Raw genomic sequence first — 20,814 nt, 5'->3', positions numbered from 1 at the left:
ATCCACATTCTGACCCAGATTTTTTTGTCCTACACCTCTCTCTCTCCCTCCCTCCCTCTCTCTCTCTCCTTCCCTCCCTCTCTCTCTCTCCCTCCCTCTCTCTCTCTCTCTCTCTCTCACACACACACACACACACACACACTCAGATGCCCTTATTCCTGGGGGATGAGGAATCAAGTTGCATTGTAGCTGTGCCCTGTGGCTCCTGGGTGGGGAGACTGATTCAGGTTTTTGGAACTGTGTTTCCCCTGCTGAGTCCATTCTGTCCCTGTCAGTTCCAAGGCAGCCAGAATCTTCTTTTGAGAACACAGATCTCATCGTGTTCCTCCCCTGCTGTTGGTGAACAGGGACAGCAAGTTGTGGGATGACCAGAGTTAGCCTCTCCTGAGGGGTTTGCTAAAATCTTATTGTCCCTCTGGAAAGCCCCCGAGGGCTCAATCTAGGGCTCTATCTGGTCACTCCCAAGGCTTGCTGGCTCCTGTTCAGTTCAGCTCTGCCCCCTCTCTTCCCACCTGCTGAGGTTGTGAGCACTGTATTCTGGTAGGGTTTGCATTCTTGAGCTTCTAGATCTACTCATAATTCCCATAGGACCAGGAAGAGGTTGGCTCTTCTTTTGCTTCTAATGCCTAACTGAGCACGGACCCTATGCTCATTATCACAGAAAACAAATTGTCAGAACGCTTAACATAGTTCCCTAAAGCCCTGCCTAACCCTGTGGTATAACTGGACTTTCTGGTTCTCTCAAAATCTCTTTTCTTCTCAGCCTTTGCTAAGTGCTTACTCTAGGGGTACCTGGATGGCTTAGTCTGACTCTTGGTTTCAGGTTCAGGTCATGATCTCACGGGCTCGTGGATTGAGCCCCGCATTGGAAGCTGCTCTGACAGCCTGGAGCCTACTTGGGACTCTCTTTCCCTCTCTCTCTGCTTCTCCCCACCTCACTCTCAAAATAAATAAATAAACTTAAAAAAAAAAAAGAGAGCTTTACACTTTAGACAGATGTCATGCCATTCATTAGTGATATCACTTAAGTTATTTTCTGTCACTAAGCCTCTGTTTCCTCATGTCAGGAAGAGGGAGGTAAAAGTAGGGCCTACCTCACAGAACTGTTATTAGAATTTAATCAGATAATAACCTGAGATGGTGGCAGGTAGACAGTAAGCCTTCGACAGCTTAGCTGTTAGTATTCAGATACTCGATTTGTCGTAGACAGAAATTGTCGTTCTCCATCCAGTCCGTCCTCTCCCAGGGCCTCCTCCCCGCTGAGCAAGTGCTGAACCTCTGATTTATCCTTAAGGCAGCCTCCCGGCTCTCCAAACTCTGTCCACACATCTATACTCCCAGATGTCGTTTTAGGAGACGTGTGGCTGACCATCCATGGTGAGACGTTAATGCCCTACGCCTGGTTCAATATCGTATGGAATTCTGAGGGTTTGCCAGGCATACGATGTCCTTGAATCTCTCCATCGCTTTTTTTTTTTTTTTTCTAATTTCAGATTTTACGCTGCAGAAATTGCCATCGGTCTGTTCTTCTTACAGAGCAAGGGCATCATTTACCGGTAAGTGAGCACTGCTACCCTTCCCATCCTTGCGGCTCCCTCAGCTCCTTCCCTCCCTGCCTCTTTCTTTAACTGCTTTTAAAATTAGAATCCATGGTGGGGGAGGAATCCTCCAGTCCTGACTTGGGCATGTGTTCTGCCAGGCAGCATCGCCCACTGCCCTGGCAAAGTTTGGGCAGCTCTCGATGGTGATGGGAAGATCTCTATGGACTCCACCACCAGTGATGGTTCAGAGCCTCAGATGTGAGACCATTCGCTTTAAGAAGGGGAGGCTCACCACCGGTGGGGGCCTGGCACTTCCTTCTCTTGTCTTTGGACCCCCAATCTGGGGGAGCAAGCAGAGAATCTCAGCTGGCGGGATAGGATGGATCCTATTATTATGAAACACTTTTTATTTTTTTTTTTTTTGCTATGTAACTACAATTTAGAAATGAATCTCTGAATTGCTTGCCCTGAAAGACAGGATTAAGTTCAGGACTTGGCATTTGCCCGTTTTTGGAGGAGCAAGTGTATGATCATGGCTGTGTGAGTCATACCGTTTTATATTTCACGCACGGCAGACTACTGAGCCTGAGGCTGCTATTGGTCAGTGAGTCCAGTGTGTACAATTCTCCTGATGCCACATGGATGCAAGTGGCATAGGCAGTGCAGGCTTGGGCTGGCTGGTTATGCAAGAGAGGCTGGCAGGGGCACGGGGCTTCCAAAGGGCACTTGGCATGGGGGAGAGTCTATCGAAAAGATCGTGAAGAGCCATGAAACTCCATGTCATTCATTTATTTGACATACATTTATTAAAAGCCTACTATGTGCTGGACACTCTTCTAGATGGTGCGGATGCAGCAGGGAAGGAAACAGGCAAAACCACCTGCCTTTGTAGAGCTTCTGTCGTAGTGGTCGGAGACAGATCCATAAATCCCAGAGACACGGTGTGTCAGGTTGCGATAAGTGCTGTAGAGAAAAGTCGAGCAGGGTGGGGGGCTGGTGTGTGCCACGTGGTGAGCAGGGTGCCTGTCATTCTGTGGAGAGCATGGGATCGGGCTCTGGAGGGTTAGGGTGACCTGAATGTCCTGGGCATCGCGGTGCAATTGAAAGACATAGGACCAAAAAGGTATAAAGAGATGAACCTTGGTGGGCTCAAGGCAGATGGTGGAGGGGAGGCTGTGGGCACTGGTGGAATGAAGGGATGGAAAGTGTGTATCTTGCCAGAAGCCTGCAGAGTCCAGGGACTTTGTTGTGGTTTTTGTTGTTGTTGTTGTTGTTGTTGTTGTTTTCACTCCTTGAAGTCATGATATGAAGCTAGCGGAGAAGGACAATCATCCTGAGTACATAGAATCCCTACTCTCCATAGTTATTCCTGATAGTGGAAGAATGAAGGTCAGGAAAAGGAGTGGTTTCACCTGGCACATGGGTGAGCTCAGTGAAGAAATAGGAAGAGAGAGAAAAATAAGAATTTAAACTGTAAATCATGTGCTCATTCTGGCCATGCTTGCCCTCAATGAAACTGTGTCACCACCTGTACAAGAGATGGCACCTATGAAGCCCCCGATTCCATTTGACCGCCATAGTGGGAGTGTCCTGTGCCAAACAGAACTCTGGTGTTAAAAGGAACACGTTATCCACCCTGTGGCATGACCTCCTAATTCAAGCCAGTGACTTCAGCAGGTGCTTAACTAAAGAAAGGGGGATTGTGGGTAATCGTTGGCTCTACATGATTTTCACCTTATGTGCTGACATTAGAACCTAACTCTTGTGAGGGATGGTTCTTGATTAGAATAGAACTGGCCGCTCAGGATTGCTGAGTAGATTAAATGTGGGACTGCAACTTTATTGGAAGAAAATCCCGTTCCAGGGGAGGGACCAGAAGAGGAAGTAGAGTTTCCTGTCAGTTGGGTTGAGATCCAGGGCTAGGTTTCCAATCTAGTAGGGACCTGGCTTGGGGTCTGGCATCCAGGACCTTTGCCATTCAGGTCATAAAATACAAAGATTAAATTTCAGGTGCTGAGACTTCAGCTAACTCTCAAAGCTATTTCTCCTAACTACACATTCTCCCATTCTTCTTCAACTAGTCATATTTTTTAGGGGACATTTGTCACTCTTTTAAGGAATTCAGCATCTGAATCTCTTTCATTTGTGTGTAGGAACAGAGTCCAGCTCCTACTCTACAGAGAGAAAATGACATACTTTCACAGTCTTCCTGCAGCAAGGGCAGACACATAACCTAGGCTTTGACACTTGTCACACTCATACAACACCGTGAATCAGAAAGTAGTTACCAAGAAAGGCAGAGACTGTAGAATTGAGAGTGGCCATAGTAATCAGCCACATCTAGTTTCCAGAGGCATGAGGGGAACTAGTTCTCAGCAACAGCACCCAGAGTCCAGCGTTAGGCCTCATGGAACAAGACGTCTGTGGTGGCATCTGTGACATCGTCACTGGACTAGCTCTGCATTGCAGTTCAGCATTATTCCTGGCTGCCTTGCCTCCACATCTGGTTGTCTAGCCTCCTTGGAGATTCTGTGAACTCCCAGTACCTTTTAAACAATTCCTTCTAGGTTGAAATGGTCAGAGTTGGGTTTTTTGTTTTTGTTTTTTTGTGGGGGTTTTTTGTTTGTTTGTTTGGGGGGGGGGGTTGCTCATAGTCAAGAACCTTGATTGAGACAGAGTTTTTGAAATTGATAATCAAATGAAAACTAAAAAAATCACACAACAGAGGATGTGTGGTTTTATAACTTCATTGAAACTACTTTCATGTGGTAAAAGTCTTTTTCCCTCTTTCATTTAGCTCTATAGTTAATTGGACAATCCTTATATAAAGAGGATGAGGAATTATGTTAGACTTGCCCTCTCTGAGGACCATGGCTGGAGATGTTGGATGGAGGGGAGACAAAGATCCTTCCAAGCTTAGAGTCTTATTTATGGATCACCATCCCTGGAATGTGTGATGATTTTGCCATTGGTGGATTTCTGAAAATGTAAACAACTACTCCAGCCTCCTTTTGAAACAGAAATGAAGGATTATTACATTGAACAAAAGAATGCAGTAGACTATCAAAATGCTACTCTGTGACAATGAATATGACTGGAGTGTCCCCTAGCTGCACAACCTGTTGGCCCTTGGCACCTGAGGGTGGCCCACTCCTTTGCTAGAACACATGAAGATGTTATCACTTCCCTAGTTGCCCCAGCTGCCTGTTTTGGGGCATGTGGTCAAGCTGAGGAGAATGTCATGGGTCTCTGTTAATCAGGTCACGTGTAGACTTGGCATGTTGCTGCAAAATCCAGTTTCACAAATTCTAAGCTGACATTCAGAGACCACTGTGGCTTGCAGATGAGTATGAAACCTGGATATGGGTGGTACCATGGACAGTACCAAAGATCATGGAACAGGTGGTGCAAGTGGGCACCGCCCCCCCCCCCCCCCCCCCCGCCCATAGACCTCACAGACACAGATAGGAGATGCCGATGTATTTTTTTTTTCTGATTGTATTCTTTTTGTCTAAAGTGATGACAGCAACTCAATTCAAACTAACTTGTTTAAAAGAGACATTTGTTGGCCGACATAACTGAAAAGCCCAAGGGGCAGATCTGTCTTTACACATGGATGGATCCAGGGCTCAAATGACGTCATGAGTGTTCACTGTATCACCTTTCCTCTAGGCTCCTCTTTATCTATACTAGCTTTCTTCTCTTTCTGGTGACCCCTGGGACTTCTAGACTTACATTCTACCAGCTGAGCAATCCCAGAGTAAAAAGAGCTCATTTCTTTTTTGACGATACCAGCCAAAGTGCCAGGGGCTGATGCTCAATGTCTTTGACTATCTCATACTGGATCACATAGCCATTCCTGAAGCTATCACTGTGACCAGCACGGTGGGGTGTTTCATATGTCCAGAACAGGCCCACATAACCACTTCTGGAGCCAGGAGCTAGGATCAGCACCACCACCTTCTATGGCATGAGAATCAGGGAAGGGTGATCCTTCGAAGGAATATTGGGATGATCTTGTCATAAGGTGCTAAAATAGGTAGGGACCACAGATGTCCACCACCCAATGAAGATGACTTAAGGTAGAGATCTGAATTGTATAGTAGACCCTCTTATCTCTCAGGAAAGTGGTCTCTATTGAGATCAAGGAAGACTTGCCCACAGATCATGACTCCTCATTGATACTGAAATGCCAAGTGTTGACATTGGAGTAGATGTTTAGGGAAGAGGAAAGTGTGATGATATTGGAATAACCCAATATGCTGGGATTGTGCAAGCATTTACCAAAATAACCAAGCTCTCCTCATCGACACAGATGAAATAAAAGAATGAGAGTATAGCACATGTCCTTTAGGTTAAAGCTCAAATGTTACCTCCATGGAGGTGACACATCCTGACATCCTGCTTAGAGAAACCTTCCCCAGTTACTAACTCATCGTGCTCTTCATTTTCTTCACACCACCCATCAAAATCTGTAATGATCATGCTTATAGATGTGAACACTTGTTAATTGTCTTTTCCCCTATATTGGAATTTAATCTGAACAAGGACAAGATGTTTATCTCGTTCACAGTAGCTCCAAGCATAGTGCCTGTCACACAGTAGGTGTGCAACATATTTTTTTAATTGAAAGAATCAACTGGAACTCTTGGGGTCATGTGCTAGGAATCAGCCTAGGAGAGCTTAGAGCACTTGAACTTAAATCAGATTGTCCCCATCAGTTTTTTTTTTCTCCATGATCTTCAGAGTTATTTTCAAAAATAATAATTTTGTGAAAAATATATCTTACTATGAAATATAAGGGGCCCTTAAATTACAAAGATTAGCTCTATGGATGCTCTGCTCTTTATTTAGCTTCCTGTGGATCTCTCTCTTCTCAGAGCTGCTGTCTCATTGTGTCCTTGTGAGATGCTTGGCACAGTTGGATCTGTAGGAAAAGAAAAACACACAAGCGTGTAGACCTCTCTTTATCTGCCAGATTGGAAGCTACTGGGGGGCAAGGACTGGTTTATATCCACTCCTGTGCTTCCCCAACACTAAGCATGGTGTTTTGCGCATCATGAGTAGCTGTTGGTCGACTTGAAATAAATAGCATTGGTTAAATCCTTAAATTCTTATGTCTGCTGCAGTGACCTCAAACTTGACAATGTGATGCTGGATTCAGAGGGCCACATCAAGATTGCTGATTTTGGCATGTGTAAGGAAAACATCTGGGATGGGGTGACCACCAAGACATTCTGTGGCACTCCAGACTACATCGCCCCTGAGGTGAGAGCTGGCGGGACCCCTAATGTGTCCACATTGCGTTGATGTCTCCTCTCTTCCCTGGATGGCCATGTCAGGACTGGGAAAGGTCCAGGGGGGTACCTGGCAAGCAAACCTCAGGCTGGTCCTTCTCCTGTACTCTAAACCATTCCTTTGCTGTCACACATGCAAATTAACTTAGCACACATCCAGAAGCTCAGGCCCAAAATACATCAAGGTTTGGGGGAAAATTTAAATAAAACTCAAAAAGAACCATCCACCGCACATCAGTAAAATTCTTCAAGCTGCGATGGCTCATGGCCATATGATACTGCCTAATTATGACATTGAAACATTTGTTAAGAGGGGGGAAAGAGAGAGAGACAGACAGAGAGGGCTTTCCTGGGCTGACATATGACACAGGATCTGTGTACTGATACTAAACCCTGAAAGACTCAGAATTTTCCTTTCCGTGAGTAAGATATAAATGAAAGGGAAAAGATTTAATTCTAGTGCCTCCCCCTCCCTTCCCAAAGGAAACGGTCAGTTGCAGAATGGATTTCCCCAACATGGCATGGTACAGAATTTGTGCCAGATGATAGCCTTCCTTTTTCTCTGAATTGGTGCTCAGAGAAGTGGCATTTTGCAATCTGTTACTAGATTTTTAAGGAAAGGAACTGAGGATGTGGCACAGAGTCTTGGAAATGGGAATTCTAGAATTCCTTTCTTGACTGTCACTTATATGGAACAATGATGATGGAGGGCCCCATGTAATTCAATAATCTGGCACACAATTTAAAACCTGCATACTCTTACCAAAGCAGCTCCTCCTCTAGGAACTTAGCTTACAATACACACACGTACATGCACAGCTGATAGGATACATGTTCAAAGTCCTTTCTTCATTACAGTGCTATTTTTAAATAATGAAAAATAGGAAACAACCTCAATGACTATCAACAAAGGAATGGTTAGCTAAAATATGTTACATTCACATTAAGAAATATCATACAGCTCTTATAAAGATCAGAGCAAATCTGTATGTACTAACTTCAGCAATGTCTATCAAGGAATGAGCAATAGACTGAATTATTTATAGTATGGAATACCACATCAATTCAATTCAAAAGAGTGAGTTAGGGGTGCCTGGGTGTGTCATTCAGTCATGGTTTGTGGGTTCAGGCCCCGCATCAGGCTCTGTGCTGACAGCTCAGAGCCTGGGGTCTGCTTCAGATTCTGTGTCTCTGTTTCTCTCTGCCCCTCCCCAACTTACTCTCTCTCTCTCTCTCTCTCTCTCAAAAATAAATAAACATAAAAAAAAATTTTTAAAGAGTGATATATATATGTAGATATGGAAAGATCTTTGAGACATATTGTTAAGAGAAAAAAATCAAGGTACAGTGAACAACTATATGCCAACAAGCTGGACAACCTAGAAGAAATGGAAAAATTTTTAGAAACATGCAACTTACCAAGACTGATCAGGAAGAAATAGAAAATCTGAATAGATCAATTACTAGTGAGGAGATTGAGTTTGTAATAAAAAATCTCCCAATAAAGCAAAGGACTAGATGGCTTCATTCGTGAATTTTACCAAGGACTAGATAGCTTCACTAGTGAATTTTGCCAAGCATTTGAAGAAGAATTAACATCTATCTATCTTAAATTTTTCTGAAAAATCAAAGAGGAGGGAATACTCACAAGTTATTTTAGAAGGTCAGCATTATTCTAATACCAATAACAGAAAAGGACAGTATTAGAAAAGAAAACTACAGGCCAATATCCCTGATGAATATAGATATAAAAACTCCCAGTAAAATACTAGCAGACTGAATTCAGGAGCACATTAAAAACACGATCAAGTGGGATATATCCCTGGGATGCAATGATGACTCAGCATGTGCAAATCAATCATTGTAATACATCACATTAATAAAATAAAAGAAAAGAATCATATCTTCAACAGGTGCAGAAAAAGCAGGGATAAGACAAAAGTGTCCATTCTCACTACTCTTACGCAACATAGTACTAGAAGTCCTAGCTAGAGCAATTGGGAAAGAAAAAGAAACACCAGAATTGAAAAAGAAGCAGTAAAAATGGTCTCTATTTGCATGTGACATGATTTTATATGTAGAAGATCCTAAAGACTCAACCAAAACTGTTAGATAGAATCGATGAATTTAGTAAAGTTACAAGATACAAAATTAGTATACAAAACCAGTAGCATTTCTATACACTAACGATGATTTTTCTGAAAATGAAATAAAGAAATGGGTCTCATTTGCAAAAGCATCAACAACAGTAAAATACTTAGAAGTAAATTTAACTAAGGAGGTGAAATATTTCTACTCTGAAACCTACAAGACATTGCTGAAAGAAATTGAAGAAGGTACAAATAAATGGAAAGACATCCCATGTTCATGGATAGAAGAATTAATATTATTAAAATGTCAGTACTACCAAAAGCTATCAATCGACTCAATATAATCTCTATCAAGATTTCAACTTCATTTTTTACAGAAGTACAAAAAACACTCCCCAAATTTATGTGGAAGCATAAAAGGCTCCAAATAGCTAAAGAAATGAGAAAGAACAAAGCAGGAGGCATTACACTTCCTGATTTCAAGCTATACCATAAAGCTACAGTCATCAAAACAATATGGTACTGGCACAAAAACAGATAAATAGGATGGAACAGAAATGAGAGCCCAGAACAAAACGTAAGCATATGTAATCAACTAATGTTTAAAAAAGAAGCCAAGAATACTCAATGCAGAGCACAGTTTCTTTAATAAATGATGCTGAGATAACTGGGTATTCATATGTAAAAGAATGAGGGGTGCCTGGGTGGCTTAGTAGGTTAAGCATCTGACTTCAGCTCAGGTCATGATCTCACAGTCTGTGAGTTTGAGCCCCGTCTCAGGCTCTGTGCTAACAGCTTGGAGCCTGGAGCCTGCTTTAGGTTCTCTCTCTCTCTCTCTCTCTCTCTCTCTCTCTCTCTCTCTCTCTCTTTCTCTCTCTCTCTCTCTCTCTCTCCCCCTCTCAAAAAAAAAAAAAACATTTAAAAAAAAAAAGAATGAGACTGGACCTATGTCTTACACAACTCACAGAAATTAACTCAAAAAGGATTAATAAATGTAAGACCTGAAACCATGAAACTCCTAGAAGAAAACATAGGAGCAAAGCTCCTCAACATGGGTCTCGTTAATGATGTTTTTTGGATACGAAACCTAAAGTACAAGCAACAAATCAAAACAAGTGTGATCATATCAAACTAAAAAGCTTCTGCACAGCAAAAGAAACCACAACAAAGTGAGAAGAGAACCTAGGGAATGGGAAAAAATATTTGCAAACCACATATCTGATAAGGGGTTAATATCCAAAATATATAAAGAACTCCTACAACTCAATAGCGGAAACAAAACAAAACAAATAACCCAATTAAAAAGTGGGCAAAGGACCCAAATAGACATTTCTCCAAAGAAAATAAATGAAAGGCCAACAGGTACGTGAAAAGATACTCAACATCACTAGAGAAATGCAAATTAAAACCACAATGAGAATGTCTCCTCACACCTGTTAGAATGGCCATCATCAAAAAGACACGAGGGAACTGGTGAGGGCATGGAGGAAAGGGAACCCTGTGCACTATTGGTGGGAATGTAAATTGGTGCAGCCACTATGGAAAACAGTGTGGAGGATCTTCAAAAAATTAAAAATAGAACTACCATATGACCTAGCAATTCCATTTCTGGGAATATATCCAAGGGGGGTGGGGGGGAAACACACTAACTCAAAAAGGTATCTACACTCACATGTTTATAGCAGCATTATTTACAGGACATGGAAACAACTTAAGTGTCCCCCCGTGGATGAATGGATAGAGAAGGTGTGGTATATATATGCAATGGATATTATTCGGCGGTAGGAAACAAGGAAATCCTACCATTTGCAACAACAGATGCACCTTGAAGGCATTATGCTAAGTGAAATAAGTCAGACAGAGAAAGGCAAATACTGTATGATCTCACTTATATGTAGAATTTTTAAAAAGAAAACCAAACTCAGAAAATGAGATCAGACTTGTGGTTACCAGAGGTGAAAGATGGGGAGGGAGATTATGGGAAGGTGGTCAAAAGATACAAACTTCTAGTCATAAGATTACTGAGGATGTACACACAATGACCATAGCAAACACTGCTGTGTTATGTAGGAAGGTTAAGAGAATAAATACCAAAATTCTCATCACAAGGGAGAAAACTTTTTTCCTTTTTTTCTTTCATTTCTTTTTATTGTGTCTATATGAGAAGGTGGATGTTAGCTGAACTTATTTTAATCATTTCACAGCATATGTAAATCAAACCATCATGCTGTATGCCTTAAACTTACACAGTGATGTGCGCCAATTATTCTCAATAAAATCGGGGGGGTGGGAATCAAGGTACAGAATGTTAAATACAATATGATACCATGTATGGAAAACAAGAACAGTACACAGAACACTGCTATATGCTTCTTATGAGTATGTCGAAATTCATGTAAAAGCATAGAAAATCTGGAAGATTACAGACTGATTTCAAAACATTGGTTACCTCTGAGGTTAAGGGCACAGTGACGAGTAATTTAGCTCAATCTGTGTACTGTTTACATTTTCCACAAGGTAAATATGTTTGTGTGTTACTTGAATAATTATTTGAAAGATTACTTGAAAAGTAATCTTTTAGATTAATCCTTTTTTAGATTTCCCCTTCTATTAAAATGAGAGCATTCCTGTGAAACGTTTTCTAAGCCAAAATGGCTTGAAGTGAAGAAGTATTTTTATAAATTTTTTTTCAATGTTTATTTATTTTTGAGACAGAGAGAGACAGAGCATGAATGGGGGAGGGTCAGAGAGAGGGAGACACAGAATCTGAAACAGGCTCCGGGCTCTGAGCTGTCAGCACAGAGCCCGATGCAGGGCTCGAACTCACAGACTGCGAGATTGTGACCTGAGCCGAAGTCGGCCACCCAACCGACTGAGTCACCCAGGCGCCCCTGAAGAAGTATTTTTATAGCATAGCAATTTTATATGGAGACATTTTTTTAATGTTCTGAGCCCCAAAAAATAACTTCTCTTTGCCTCTTCTGATGCATTAACACACATCTGGCTAGTGGGTACATAAAATTAACTGAGATCAAGGGATGCCTGGGTGGCTCAGTCAGTTGTGCATCCAACTTTGGCTCAGGTCATGATCTCACAGTTCCTGAGTTCGAGCCCCACATCGGGCTCTGTGCTAACAGCTCAGAGCCTGGAGCCTGCTTCAGATTCTGTCTCCCTTTCTCTCTGCTGCCCCCTGCTCGTGCTCTCTTTCTTTCAAAAATAAATAAGGATTTTAAGAAAAATAAATCGAGATCGAGCACAGATGCTCACATGATTCAAAGCTATGACTGCTTGATACTGAATGTCGTTCCTGGGGAGAAGCGTGGCAGTACCACTCTCGCTGCCTCTGTAATGGCTCCATGAAAACCAAATGCTGAACTCTATTTTTGCTTTTTGCCTTTAGCATAAAAGCAGAAGTCCTGTTCATATTTCTTTAGAGTAATGAAAGCAGGAATTATTGTAGGTCTTTCGTAGAAGCAAAGTGGCATAACACAAACTTTCAAAAAGCAGGGGACACCTGTATTAGAATCCAGTGGTGTTTTCCCTATGTGCCATACCTTGGTTCATCATCATTTTTTTAAATAGAGCATCAGACAAGTCCTTGATCTGCCGTGAGTTCAGTAATCTCTGGCTCGAAGCTTGCTGCACTTCAAGGTCCCCGGGGAGCTCTTAAAATGTAGGCTGGCCAGGTGTTACCCTCAACTGAATCAGAATCTCTGAAGGAAGGACCCACATGTCTGTGGTTTTCCAGAATTCCCGGGTGGTTGTGATACATGAGATGCCTGGAGTTGTGTTCCCGGGGAAGCCCTTGCTCCCTCCTCCAACCCACTGATGGGAGGAATAAGCTAGGGGTCAGGCTTTCGCCCTGGCTTTGCCATTAACTAATAGCCACATCACCTCTGGCAACTTCTTTCACCTCCCAGGCTCTGTTTTCCTTTGTGAAAGGATTAACTTGTTAGGTTGTCATGAGGATCAAATAAGACATGAAGTACTTTAAAAGCGTGAAAACACTTTCAGTAAGTGTTCTCACGGAAAGCTTTCCCTCCGGTCTCTTGCTGCTTAATTCTCCTCAGAGGGCATTTCTGATTTTAGGGTAGAAGATTTTAGGTAGAAGATGGAACTCAATAAGCAGACATTCATTTTAGAGCCAAGTTTGCTCAGACACATTCATTGAGTAAAACAATGACTGAATGAGAAAACCTTCTACTTACAGCTAACGTTTGGAGGACATAATGTGTGAGAGGAATGTATCTCCCTCTCTTCCTCGCAAAACCCCGTGACCTAGATGTTATAAAATTCCTTTTGTAAGTGAGGAAACTGAGACATCAAGAAGTTGAGTAACCTCCCCCGCGGTCACGCAACTCGGAAGTAGCAGTCGGGACCGACCCTGAACCTTTGCTGTATCACCTTTTCAACCTTTTGATACAGTTAGTTTTACACCCCTATATATTGAAAGGTGGATGGTCACACAGCTATTCCAGACTTGGCCATGCTCTAACGATTTGGTGATAAGTATCAGAAATCTTAAAACAATATGTTATCATTGCAGAAGGCATGAACAGACATTTCTCCAAAGAAGACATCCAGATGTTCAACAGACACATGAAAAGATGCTCATCATCACTTATCATCAGGGAAATGCAAATCAAACCAATGAGATCACCTCTCACCTGTCAGAAAGGCTAAAATCAAAAACACAAGACACAACAAGTGTTGGCGAGAATGTGGAGAAAGGGGAACTCTCCTGCACTGTTGGTGGGAATGCAAACTGGTACAGCCACTGAAATAATTTGGAGGTCTCTCAAAAAAATTAAAAATAGATCTATCGTATGATGCAGTGATTGCACTACTGGGAATTTACCCCCAAAATACAAAAACACTAATTCAAAGGGACACATGCACCTCTGTGTTTATTATTTACAATAGCCAGACTAAGGAAGCAGCCCAAGTGTCCATCGATAGGTGAATGGATAAAGAAGGTGTGGAATGAATATACATGATTATATATGTGTGGAATATTACTCAACCATAAAAAAGTGAAACCTTACTATTTGCAACAACATGGATGGATCCAGAGGATATAATGCTAAGTGAAATAAGTCAGTCAGAGAAAGACAAATACCACACAATCCCACTCATATGTGGAATTTTTTTTTAATTTTTTTTTCAACGTTTATTTTTTGGGGGACAGAGAGAGGCAGAGCATGAACGGGGGAGGGGCAGAGAGAGAGGGAGACACAGAATCGGAAACAGGCTCCAGGCTCCGAGCCATCAGCCCAGAGCCTGACGCGGGGCTCGAACTCACGGACCGCGAGATTGTGACCTGGCTGAAGTCGGACGCTTAACCGACTGCGCCACCCAGGCGCCCCAATCATATGTGGAATTTAAGAAACAAAACGAATGAACAAAGGGAGAAAGAGAGAAAGAAAGAGAGACAAATCAACAGACTCTTAACTATATAGAACTCACTGATGGTTACCAGACACAAGGTGGGTAGAGGGGTATGGGGGAAATAGGTGAAGGGGATTAAGATGAAAATAAAATAATTTTTAAAAACCATACATCCCATTTGATCCACCAATTCTATTTTTAGGAATTTATCTTAAGGAAATAATTGGACGAATGTCCAACTATCCAGTTGCAAGGATCTATATTATAGCATCAGAAGAAACCTGATCTTGGGAATAGACAACATAAATTTTGGTATAGCCATCCAGGGGAATGCTGTGCAGAGATAAAAACTGATTACATCGATGTGCAACTATTGCGTGGAAATTTTAAGTGAATTAAATACTTCATTAAAATTCCACATATTAAAGTGTGTGTGTGTGTGTGTGTGTGTGTGTGTGTGTGTGTGTAAAACACATACATACACACTGAATTTACTATGTATTGCTAGAAAAGAATCTAGGAAGAAATAGACCACAGACCTGTCATAGTTTTTCTCTTGATAAATGATTATGGGTGATACTAATTGTATTCTCTTAGCTTGTCTATATTTTTATTATTTATTTATTTGCTTATCTATATTTTAAAGTAAATAGTATAATAATAAGAATGCTATTACAGCTTTGTAACTTACAAATTTTTAGTTGTGGTAAAAAAATACAAAATTCACCATCTTAACCATTTCTAAGGCACAGTTCAGTAGTAGCAGTAGACAAGCTGAGAGAATATAATAATTAGAATCACTAATCATTTATCATTTATCATTAATCATAATCATTTATCAAGAGAAAAATTATGATAGCTCTTTGGTCTATTTCTTCCTAGACTCTTTTCTATGAGTACAGTTCAGCATTCAGTTAAGTGTATTTCTGTTGTTGTATAAATGTGATTACTTTTGTAATGAGAAGCAAACACTGTTTTCCTTCTTAAAAATGCCATTCACTGTATTAAAATGAAAAAAGTAACGCACTGGGGGCTCCTGGAGGGGCTCACTCAGTTAAGGGTCTGACTCTCGATTTCGGCTCAGGTCATGATCTCACGGTTGGTGAGATCGATCCCAGCATCGGGCTTTGCACTGACAGCTCAGAGCCTGCTTGGGATTCTGTCTCTCCCTCTCTCTCTCTCTCTCTGCCCCTCCCCTGCTTGCTTGCTCTCTTTTGCTCTCTCTCTCAAAAAAATAAAATTAATGCACTGTACTAAGAGCTTTTAAAAGGCAATGTTGACAGCCACAGATGTTTTCCCCCACCTGCAGGTACTCTTGTAAATGGCATCTATCCGTCTTCCTAAGGTAAAGAAATGGCTTGTGTGGGCACTAGGCTCCTTAGTCACTCTTTCAGTGGCTCATATTTGGGACTGTAACAGCCAATTGAATCCTTCGCAGTAGGCAGATGACAGGCGAACGGAGAGCTCTCCTTCCACCCCCCAGCCCCAAGATGCTCCACTCTTACATTAAAGAAGTGAGTGTTCAGTCTCCAGCCATGGCTACCTGCCCGCCTCCCTGATGGAATGCCTTCTCTTTTCCAGATAATTGCTTATCAGCCCTATGGGAAGTCCGTGGATTGGTGGGCATTTGGAGTCCTGCTGTATGAAATGTTAGCTGGCCAGGTAATTGAATTTTAACTGATTGGTAAGAAAAGTCCTCCCCCAACCCCATCTGCATGGTTTCTCTAGACGAAGGTATCCCGTTGGTACCAGCTCATAGATTGGAAACGCTGTGACTTCCTTGGCCTTAGGGTTAGCTTACTCTTTTGACTGTTTTTCTTTGTCTTCTCTCTTGAAGCCCCTGAGTATGGCCTCGCTGTGGACCCCAAGGGAAAGGGCCCAATGGTTTGGGGCAGTTGGGGAGGGGCAGGCAGGAACCCTCTCTTCCCACACTATCCTCTGCCCCACAGGCACCCTTTGAAGGGGAGGATGAGGACGAGCTCTTCCAGTCCATCATGGAACACAACGTGGCTTACCCAAAGTCCATGTCCAAGGAAGCTGTGGCCATCTGCAAAGGGGTGAGTGAGCCCCTGAAAGCTTGTGGTCAGGACCCCGCGCAAGGACAACTCACCCAGGAAGAGAGGGGAAATGGAGACTGAACTCTATCTTTCTCCCCACTTGCTGGCCTGTGAGCCTGGCATGGACCTCCCGGAGCAAAGGGGGCTTTTTTCCAGTCTGCACAAAAGTACCAGAGAGGTCTGCCTGCAACAGTATCTTGCTGCTGGCTGGGCTCCAGGCTCTAGCCCGCACAGGGGAATGCATATTGAATGAATGAGATAGGAAACACAGAGTCTTTGCCAAAGAGCTGGGACCCATGGGAAGGTGAGCAAGAGGTCTGCAGCACTGATCTGTCAGCCTCGCCCTGCTCTGCTCTATATGTGTGTGTGGTTAATACTAACAGCGTGTAACTTTTGTCTTAAGAAAATATCATGCAGTGTTGAGTTTAAGGGATTCTCTGGATAAGCTGACCCAAATTTTGTGTCTTCAAAACCCCTGGTCTCCCCTCGCCCAACCCACAAAGGGCTGAAAAGCATACGTACACTATATCCTGCAGTGTATGCAGATTGCACCTGTGAAGAAGGCGGGGCACATGGGTGCTGGTGAAGATTGCTTTGTTATACATCTGGCATTAAGCCAGATGTGCTTGACCTCGGTGAGTCCCTGCAGATCCTTGGTCCTCGCCTTTGGTGCCATCAGGATGATCTGCAGGGCTTTTTCAGATTGTACATAACCTCAGTCTCACCCAGAGATTGTCTGGACATCTGTAAAAGTCTGCAAAAGTCCCCAAGTGGTTTGAGAACCACTGCTTTTAAACCTATTACCCAAATGTGGGAACATTTCAGCTCTGATGGAAGTGTGAAAACGCTGTGAGAGCCGCAGAGAATATGCCTCTTGGATCCTGCCTTTATGAAGTATTCACTCCCACCAGGTGGAGGTACAGGTGCATTTTCAAGGTTAGGGCATGACCATGCCTTCCCAGTGGATTCCCACCTGTGTGTCTGAATAAACCAGGGCTGCCGGTCTTAGATGTTGCCGGTCTTGGGGTGTTTGCTGGTTTCCCATGGCTCGATCCAGCCCCGTGCTTCCGAGCCCCAGTCAGATGCCTGTTGCTCTGCGTGGATCCAGAAAAGCTGGAAAACACAGGCACTTTGTATTAGCTGGGCCACCCTCTCCGTGTAGAGCACCTTCTCACACCACCTAGATTCTCACTCTTGGTGACTCATCTGAGCTTTGTATCTCAGCTGTATAGGTTAAGCTGCAAATATCCCTGGAGAAACCACGTGTGACTTTGTCTCAGTCCCCAACATCTTGAAGTGAATTGGGTGAAAATATTTTCTTTGAAAGTATGAGGCAAGGGGAGGGAAAACGAGAAACAGAGAATAGAGATCCAGAGGGCCGTGAGGAGCGTAAGTGAGGCTTGTAAAAAAAAAAGAAGAAGGAGAAGGAGAAGAGGAGGAGAACACAGCATAAGGCCAGTGCAGACCCCTGTAGACATTTTGTTGTGAGGGAGGAAGAGTGGGCGGAGGTCATATACTGAGCTTTTAGTTTGTTTAGCAATTGCCACCATTTAAAGGGCAAGGGATTTCCCATGAACATTAACTTTCAGTTTCTCTTGAGAAATCTGATCCCGCCATGCTGGTCTGTCATTCCTATAAAGCATGTGATAGCCAGCTGGATGGGAAGCCCATGTCCCCTGAAGGGCGTGCCTTCTCCAATTTGCAGAAATCCCCATCCGGCCCACTTTCATCTGGGTTCAAATCCTGGTCCCAGCATGAGCGGCACTATGCCTGTAGGTAAATTCTCAACCTTGTCTGTGGATTGAGGATAATGATAGTTCTCCATACAGGATTCTGTGACGATTAAATGAGTTCATACCAGCGGCTCACTTACAACAGAGCCTGGCATTCTGACCCAGAACCCATGGGCCATTATTATTATTACTGTTGCTGATGCTGGCACTACTACATTACACGCCAGGCCCCTCTTGGCATCTAAGTATGCATACGCTGCCATAGGAGTTGTTTTAATGGGGGATTTGGGAGCCCAAGACCCTTTGCACATCTCACCCCATCCACTTCCTAGGTGTATGGTCCTACTCTGCAGCTCTGGGCTTCTGTTTCTTTACCTCTAAAAATGGACTAACAACCCTCATTGATCATTGAGTTGTCTGAGAGCATTAAATCAGGTAACATAAGAGAAAGCCCCTTCTGTGGTATCGGCGCATAGTAGGTGCTTCATACACGCTCAAGACATTCCCCTTCACGACTCTGCCCTGCTGGGACAGCTGGGGGTTCTAAGTGGGTCATGGAGGAGAGAGGATTTTCCAGGTCAGCTGCATTCAGCTTCAGCTCCAATTAGCGGTTTCCCTGGTGGAGCAGATTTCTATTAATTTAGGACCCATAACCTTCAGGATTAACTGGGGTGACTTTCTTACTATTGGGTTGGAGGACCTTTCTGAGTTGAGTGGGCTGCGTCCGGTGTGGGCTCTTTCTTCAAGGTTGAGGCTCCAAAGAAGAGAAAACACTCAAGCAGACACTTCCTCCCAAACCGCAGGCCCCAGGGGATGCGTCTGGGAGGTGATCAGAGATCGGAACAGTGATTAAATCCAGCTGTCTGCATGGCTGCAGGCACATCAGCTCAGAGTGCAGTAACTGGGCAGAGACTCACATTAGTGCTGGATGATTCTGCAGTGGCTTTTCTTCACTTGGCCATCCTTGTCCTTATGCGGAAATTGAGCTCGGCTTTTGAAAACCGTTCCGTTCCCATTGAAAAGTCCTTTCTTTATATATCCATCCCATTAAAGAACCTATTTTCTGCCAGGAAAAAAAAAATTAGTATCACGTGCTCAGAATGCCACTCCCACTTCGAAAAACTTAAAGCAGACAGAAGCCGCCACTGGCCACACGTTCACAGAAAAGCAAGCAGAACGCATAACACAGAGCAGCTAGAGCTCCGGGTAGGGCGGATCTGTTCAAAGCACAGCTCTGCTACTTAGCTGTGTGCCTCTGGGCAAATGACTACTTCTCTGGACCAGTTTCTTACTGGACAATGAGGATACTAGTTGTAAAGTGAAAATAAAGATGAAAGAGTAATGGCTAGGAAGCCTTTAGCACAGAGCCTGGGTGCACAGGAAGCACTCAGTACACAGAGGCCATCATTGATAATATCACTGGTAGTGCTAATCAAGACCTCGTAGCCCTTCCTTTCCTCCTATCCTAACCCTACACAGCTGTCAGGGCTTGGCCCAACGTGCTTGCCCTCCATAAACCCTTCCTGACCAAGCCACACCACAAATATCCCTGGGAGCCCACACACGAAGAACTTTGTTATTAAAAGCCCAAGTTCTGGAGGCGCCTGGTGGCTCAGTCGGTTGAGCATCTGACTCTTGATTTCAGCTCAGGGCATGATCTCACAGTTTGTGGGATCGAGCCCTGGGTCGGGCTGCACACTGACAGCACGGAGCCTGCTTCGATTCTCTCTCTCCCTCCCTCCCTGTCTCTGCTCCTTCTCTACCCCCTCCACCTCAAAATAAATAAATAAATAAATAAATAAACTTTTAAAAATAACATAAAAGCCCAAGTTCTGGAGAAGGCAGAGGTGAGATCCAAGCTCAGCTCTGTCACTTCTCACTTCTCCAAGTCCTTGCTGGTTGTTTAACCTCTTTGAGTGTCTATTCCCATTGAAATGGGAAAAATAATAAACCCACCTCACTGGGTTATTGTGGGAATCAGGTGCATGCAAATCAGGTAGAAGCTTAGAATAGAAATGCCCACTTATTTCCCCCCTGAGAATATGAGAATAGCACATATGGAGTATATGTGCTCATGTGAGTGTGTGTGTGTGTGTGTGTGTGTGTGTGTGTGTGTGTGTGAGAGAGAGTATGTGTGTGAGTATGTGTGTGTATAGGGGGATAGTTTCTGATGACAAGTTATTTGGAAGCAGGAAGCAGGCTAAGTTGAGTGTCCAGCAGGGTAGGTATACATTGCTGGGTTCATCTCTTTGCCATAATCCATAAATCCTGGGCACAACCCAAGGACTCTGACATCATGGTGTCAGGTCAACTCTGGGAAGCTTTTTGGTCTTATATGTTCCATTGCTTGTTTTTCCTCTTTGAGGGTCTTCTTGTTGTTTTTTTGTTTTGTTTTGTTTTGAAATCACCAGCTCTGTCTTTGCTCTCTGTGCATTTGCTCAAATCTTGAGATCAGACATATTTTCATGCTGCTTTGGATTCATTTACAAGAGGAAGCCTGTCTGGTTTCATCTTGGAGCATCTATTCATCTTGTTATTTAGCACTGGCTCAGAGACCCAAAGATGGAGGGTTTTGATAATTAAGTAATTTAAATGGAACACCAAAGAAACCTCAGCGGAGTTTAGTGTAATGTGCGATCCAAGCAAAATGAGCTGGGTTAGCTTTTGACTATTTAATGAGCTTTTGGAAAGTAATTACTTGAAACTTG

The 20,814-nt window shown here is 43.2% G+C and overlaps 1 protein-coding gene across 3 annotated transcripts in view; it reads left to right on the top strand.

The window, feature by feature from the left end:
• The window catches only part of PRKCB (protein kinase C beta), a 329,538-nt gene that overhangs the window by 283,410 nt on the left and 25,314 nt on the right, over positions 1-20,814 (top strand). For all 3 annotated transcript variants that reach the window (XM_043560272.1, XM_043560271.1, XM_043560273.1), the window contains 4 exons: positions 1,494-1,556; positions 6,671-6,809; positions 15,898-15,978; positions 16,266-16,373. In XM_043560272.1, coding sequence (XP_043416207.1) covers positions 1,494-1,556; positions 6,671-6,809; positions 15,898-15,978; positions 16,266-16,373 — 391 coding nt within the window. The remainder of the gene's footprint in view (positions 1-1,493; positions 1,557-6,670; positions 6,810-15,897; positions 15,979-16,265; positions 16,374-20,814) is intronic.

The sequence above is a fragment of the Prionailurus bengalensis genome, chromosome E3 (genome assembly GCF_016509475.1).
Source record: "Prionailurus bengalensis isolate Pbe53 chromosome E3, Fcat_Pben_1.1_paternal_pri, whole genome shotgun sequence".
NCBI lineage: Eukaryota > Metazoa > Chordata > Mammalia > Carnivora > Felidae > Prionailurus > Prionailurus bengalensis.
This window is presented reverse-complemented; position numbering and strand designations above follow the sequence as displayed.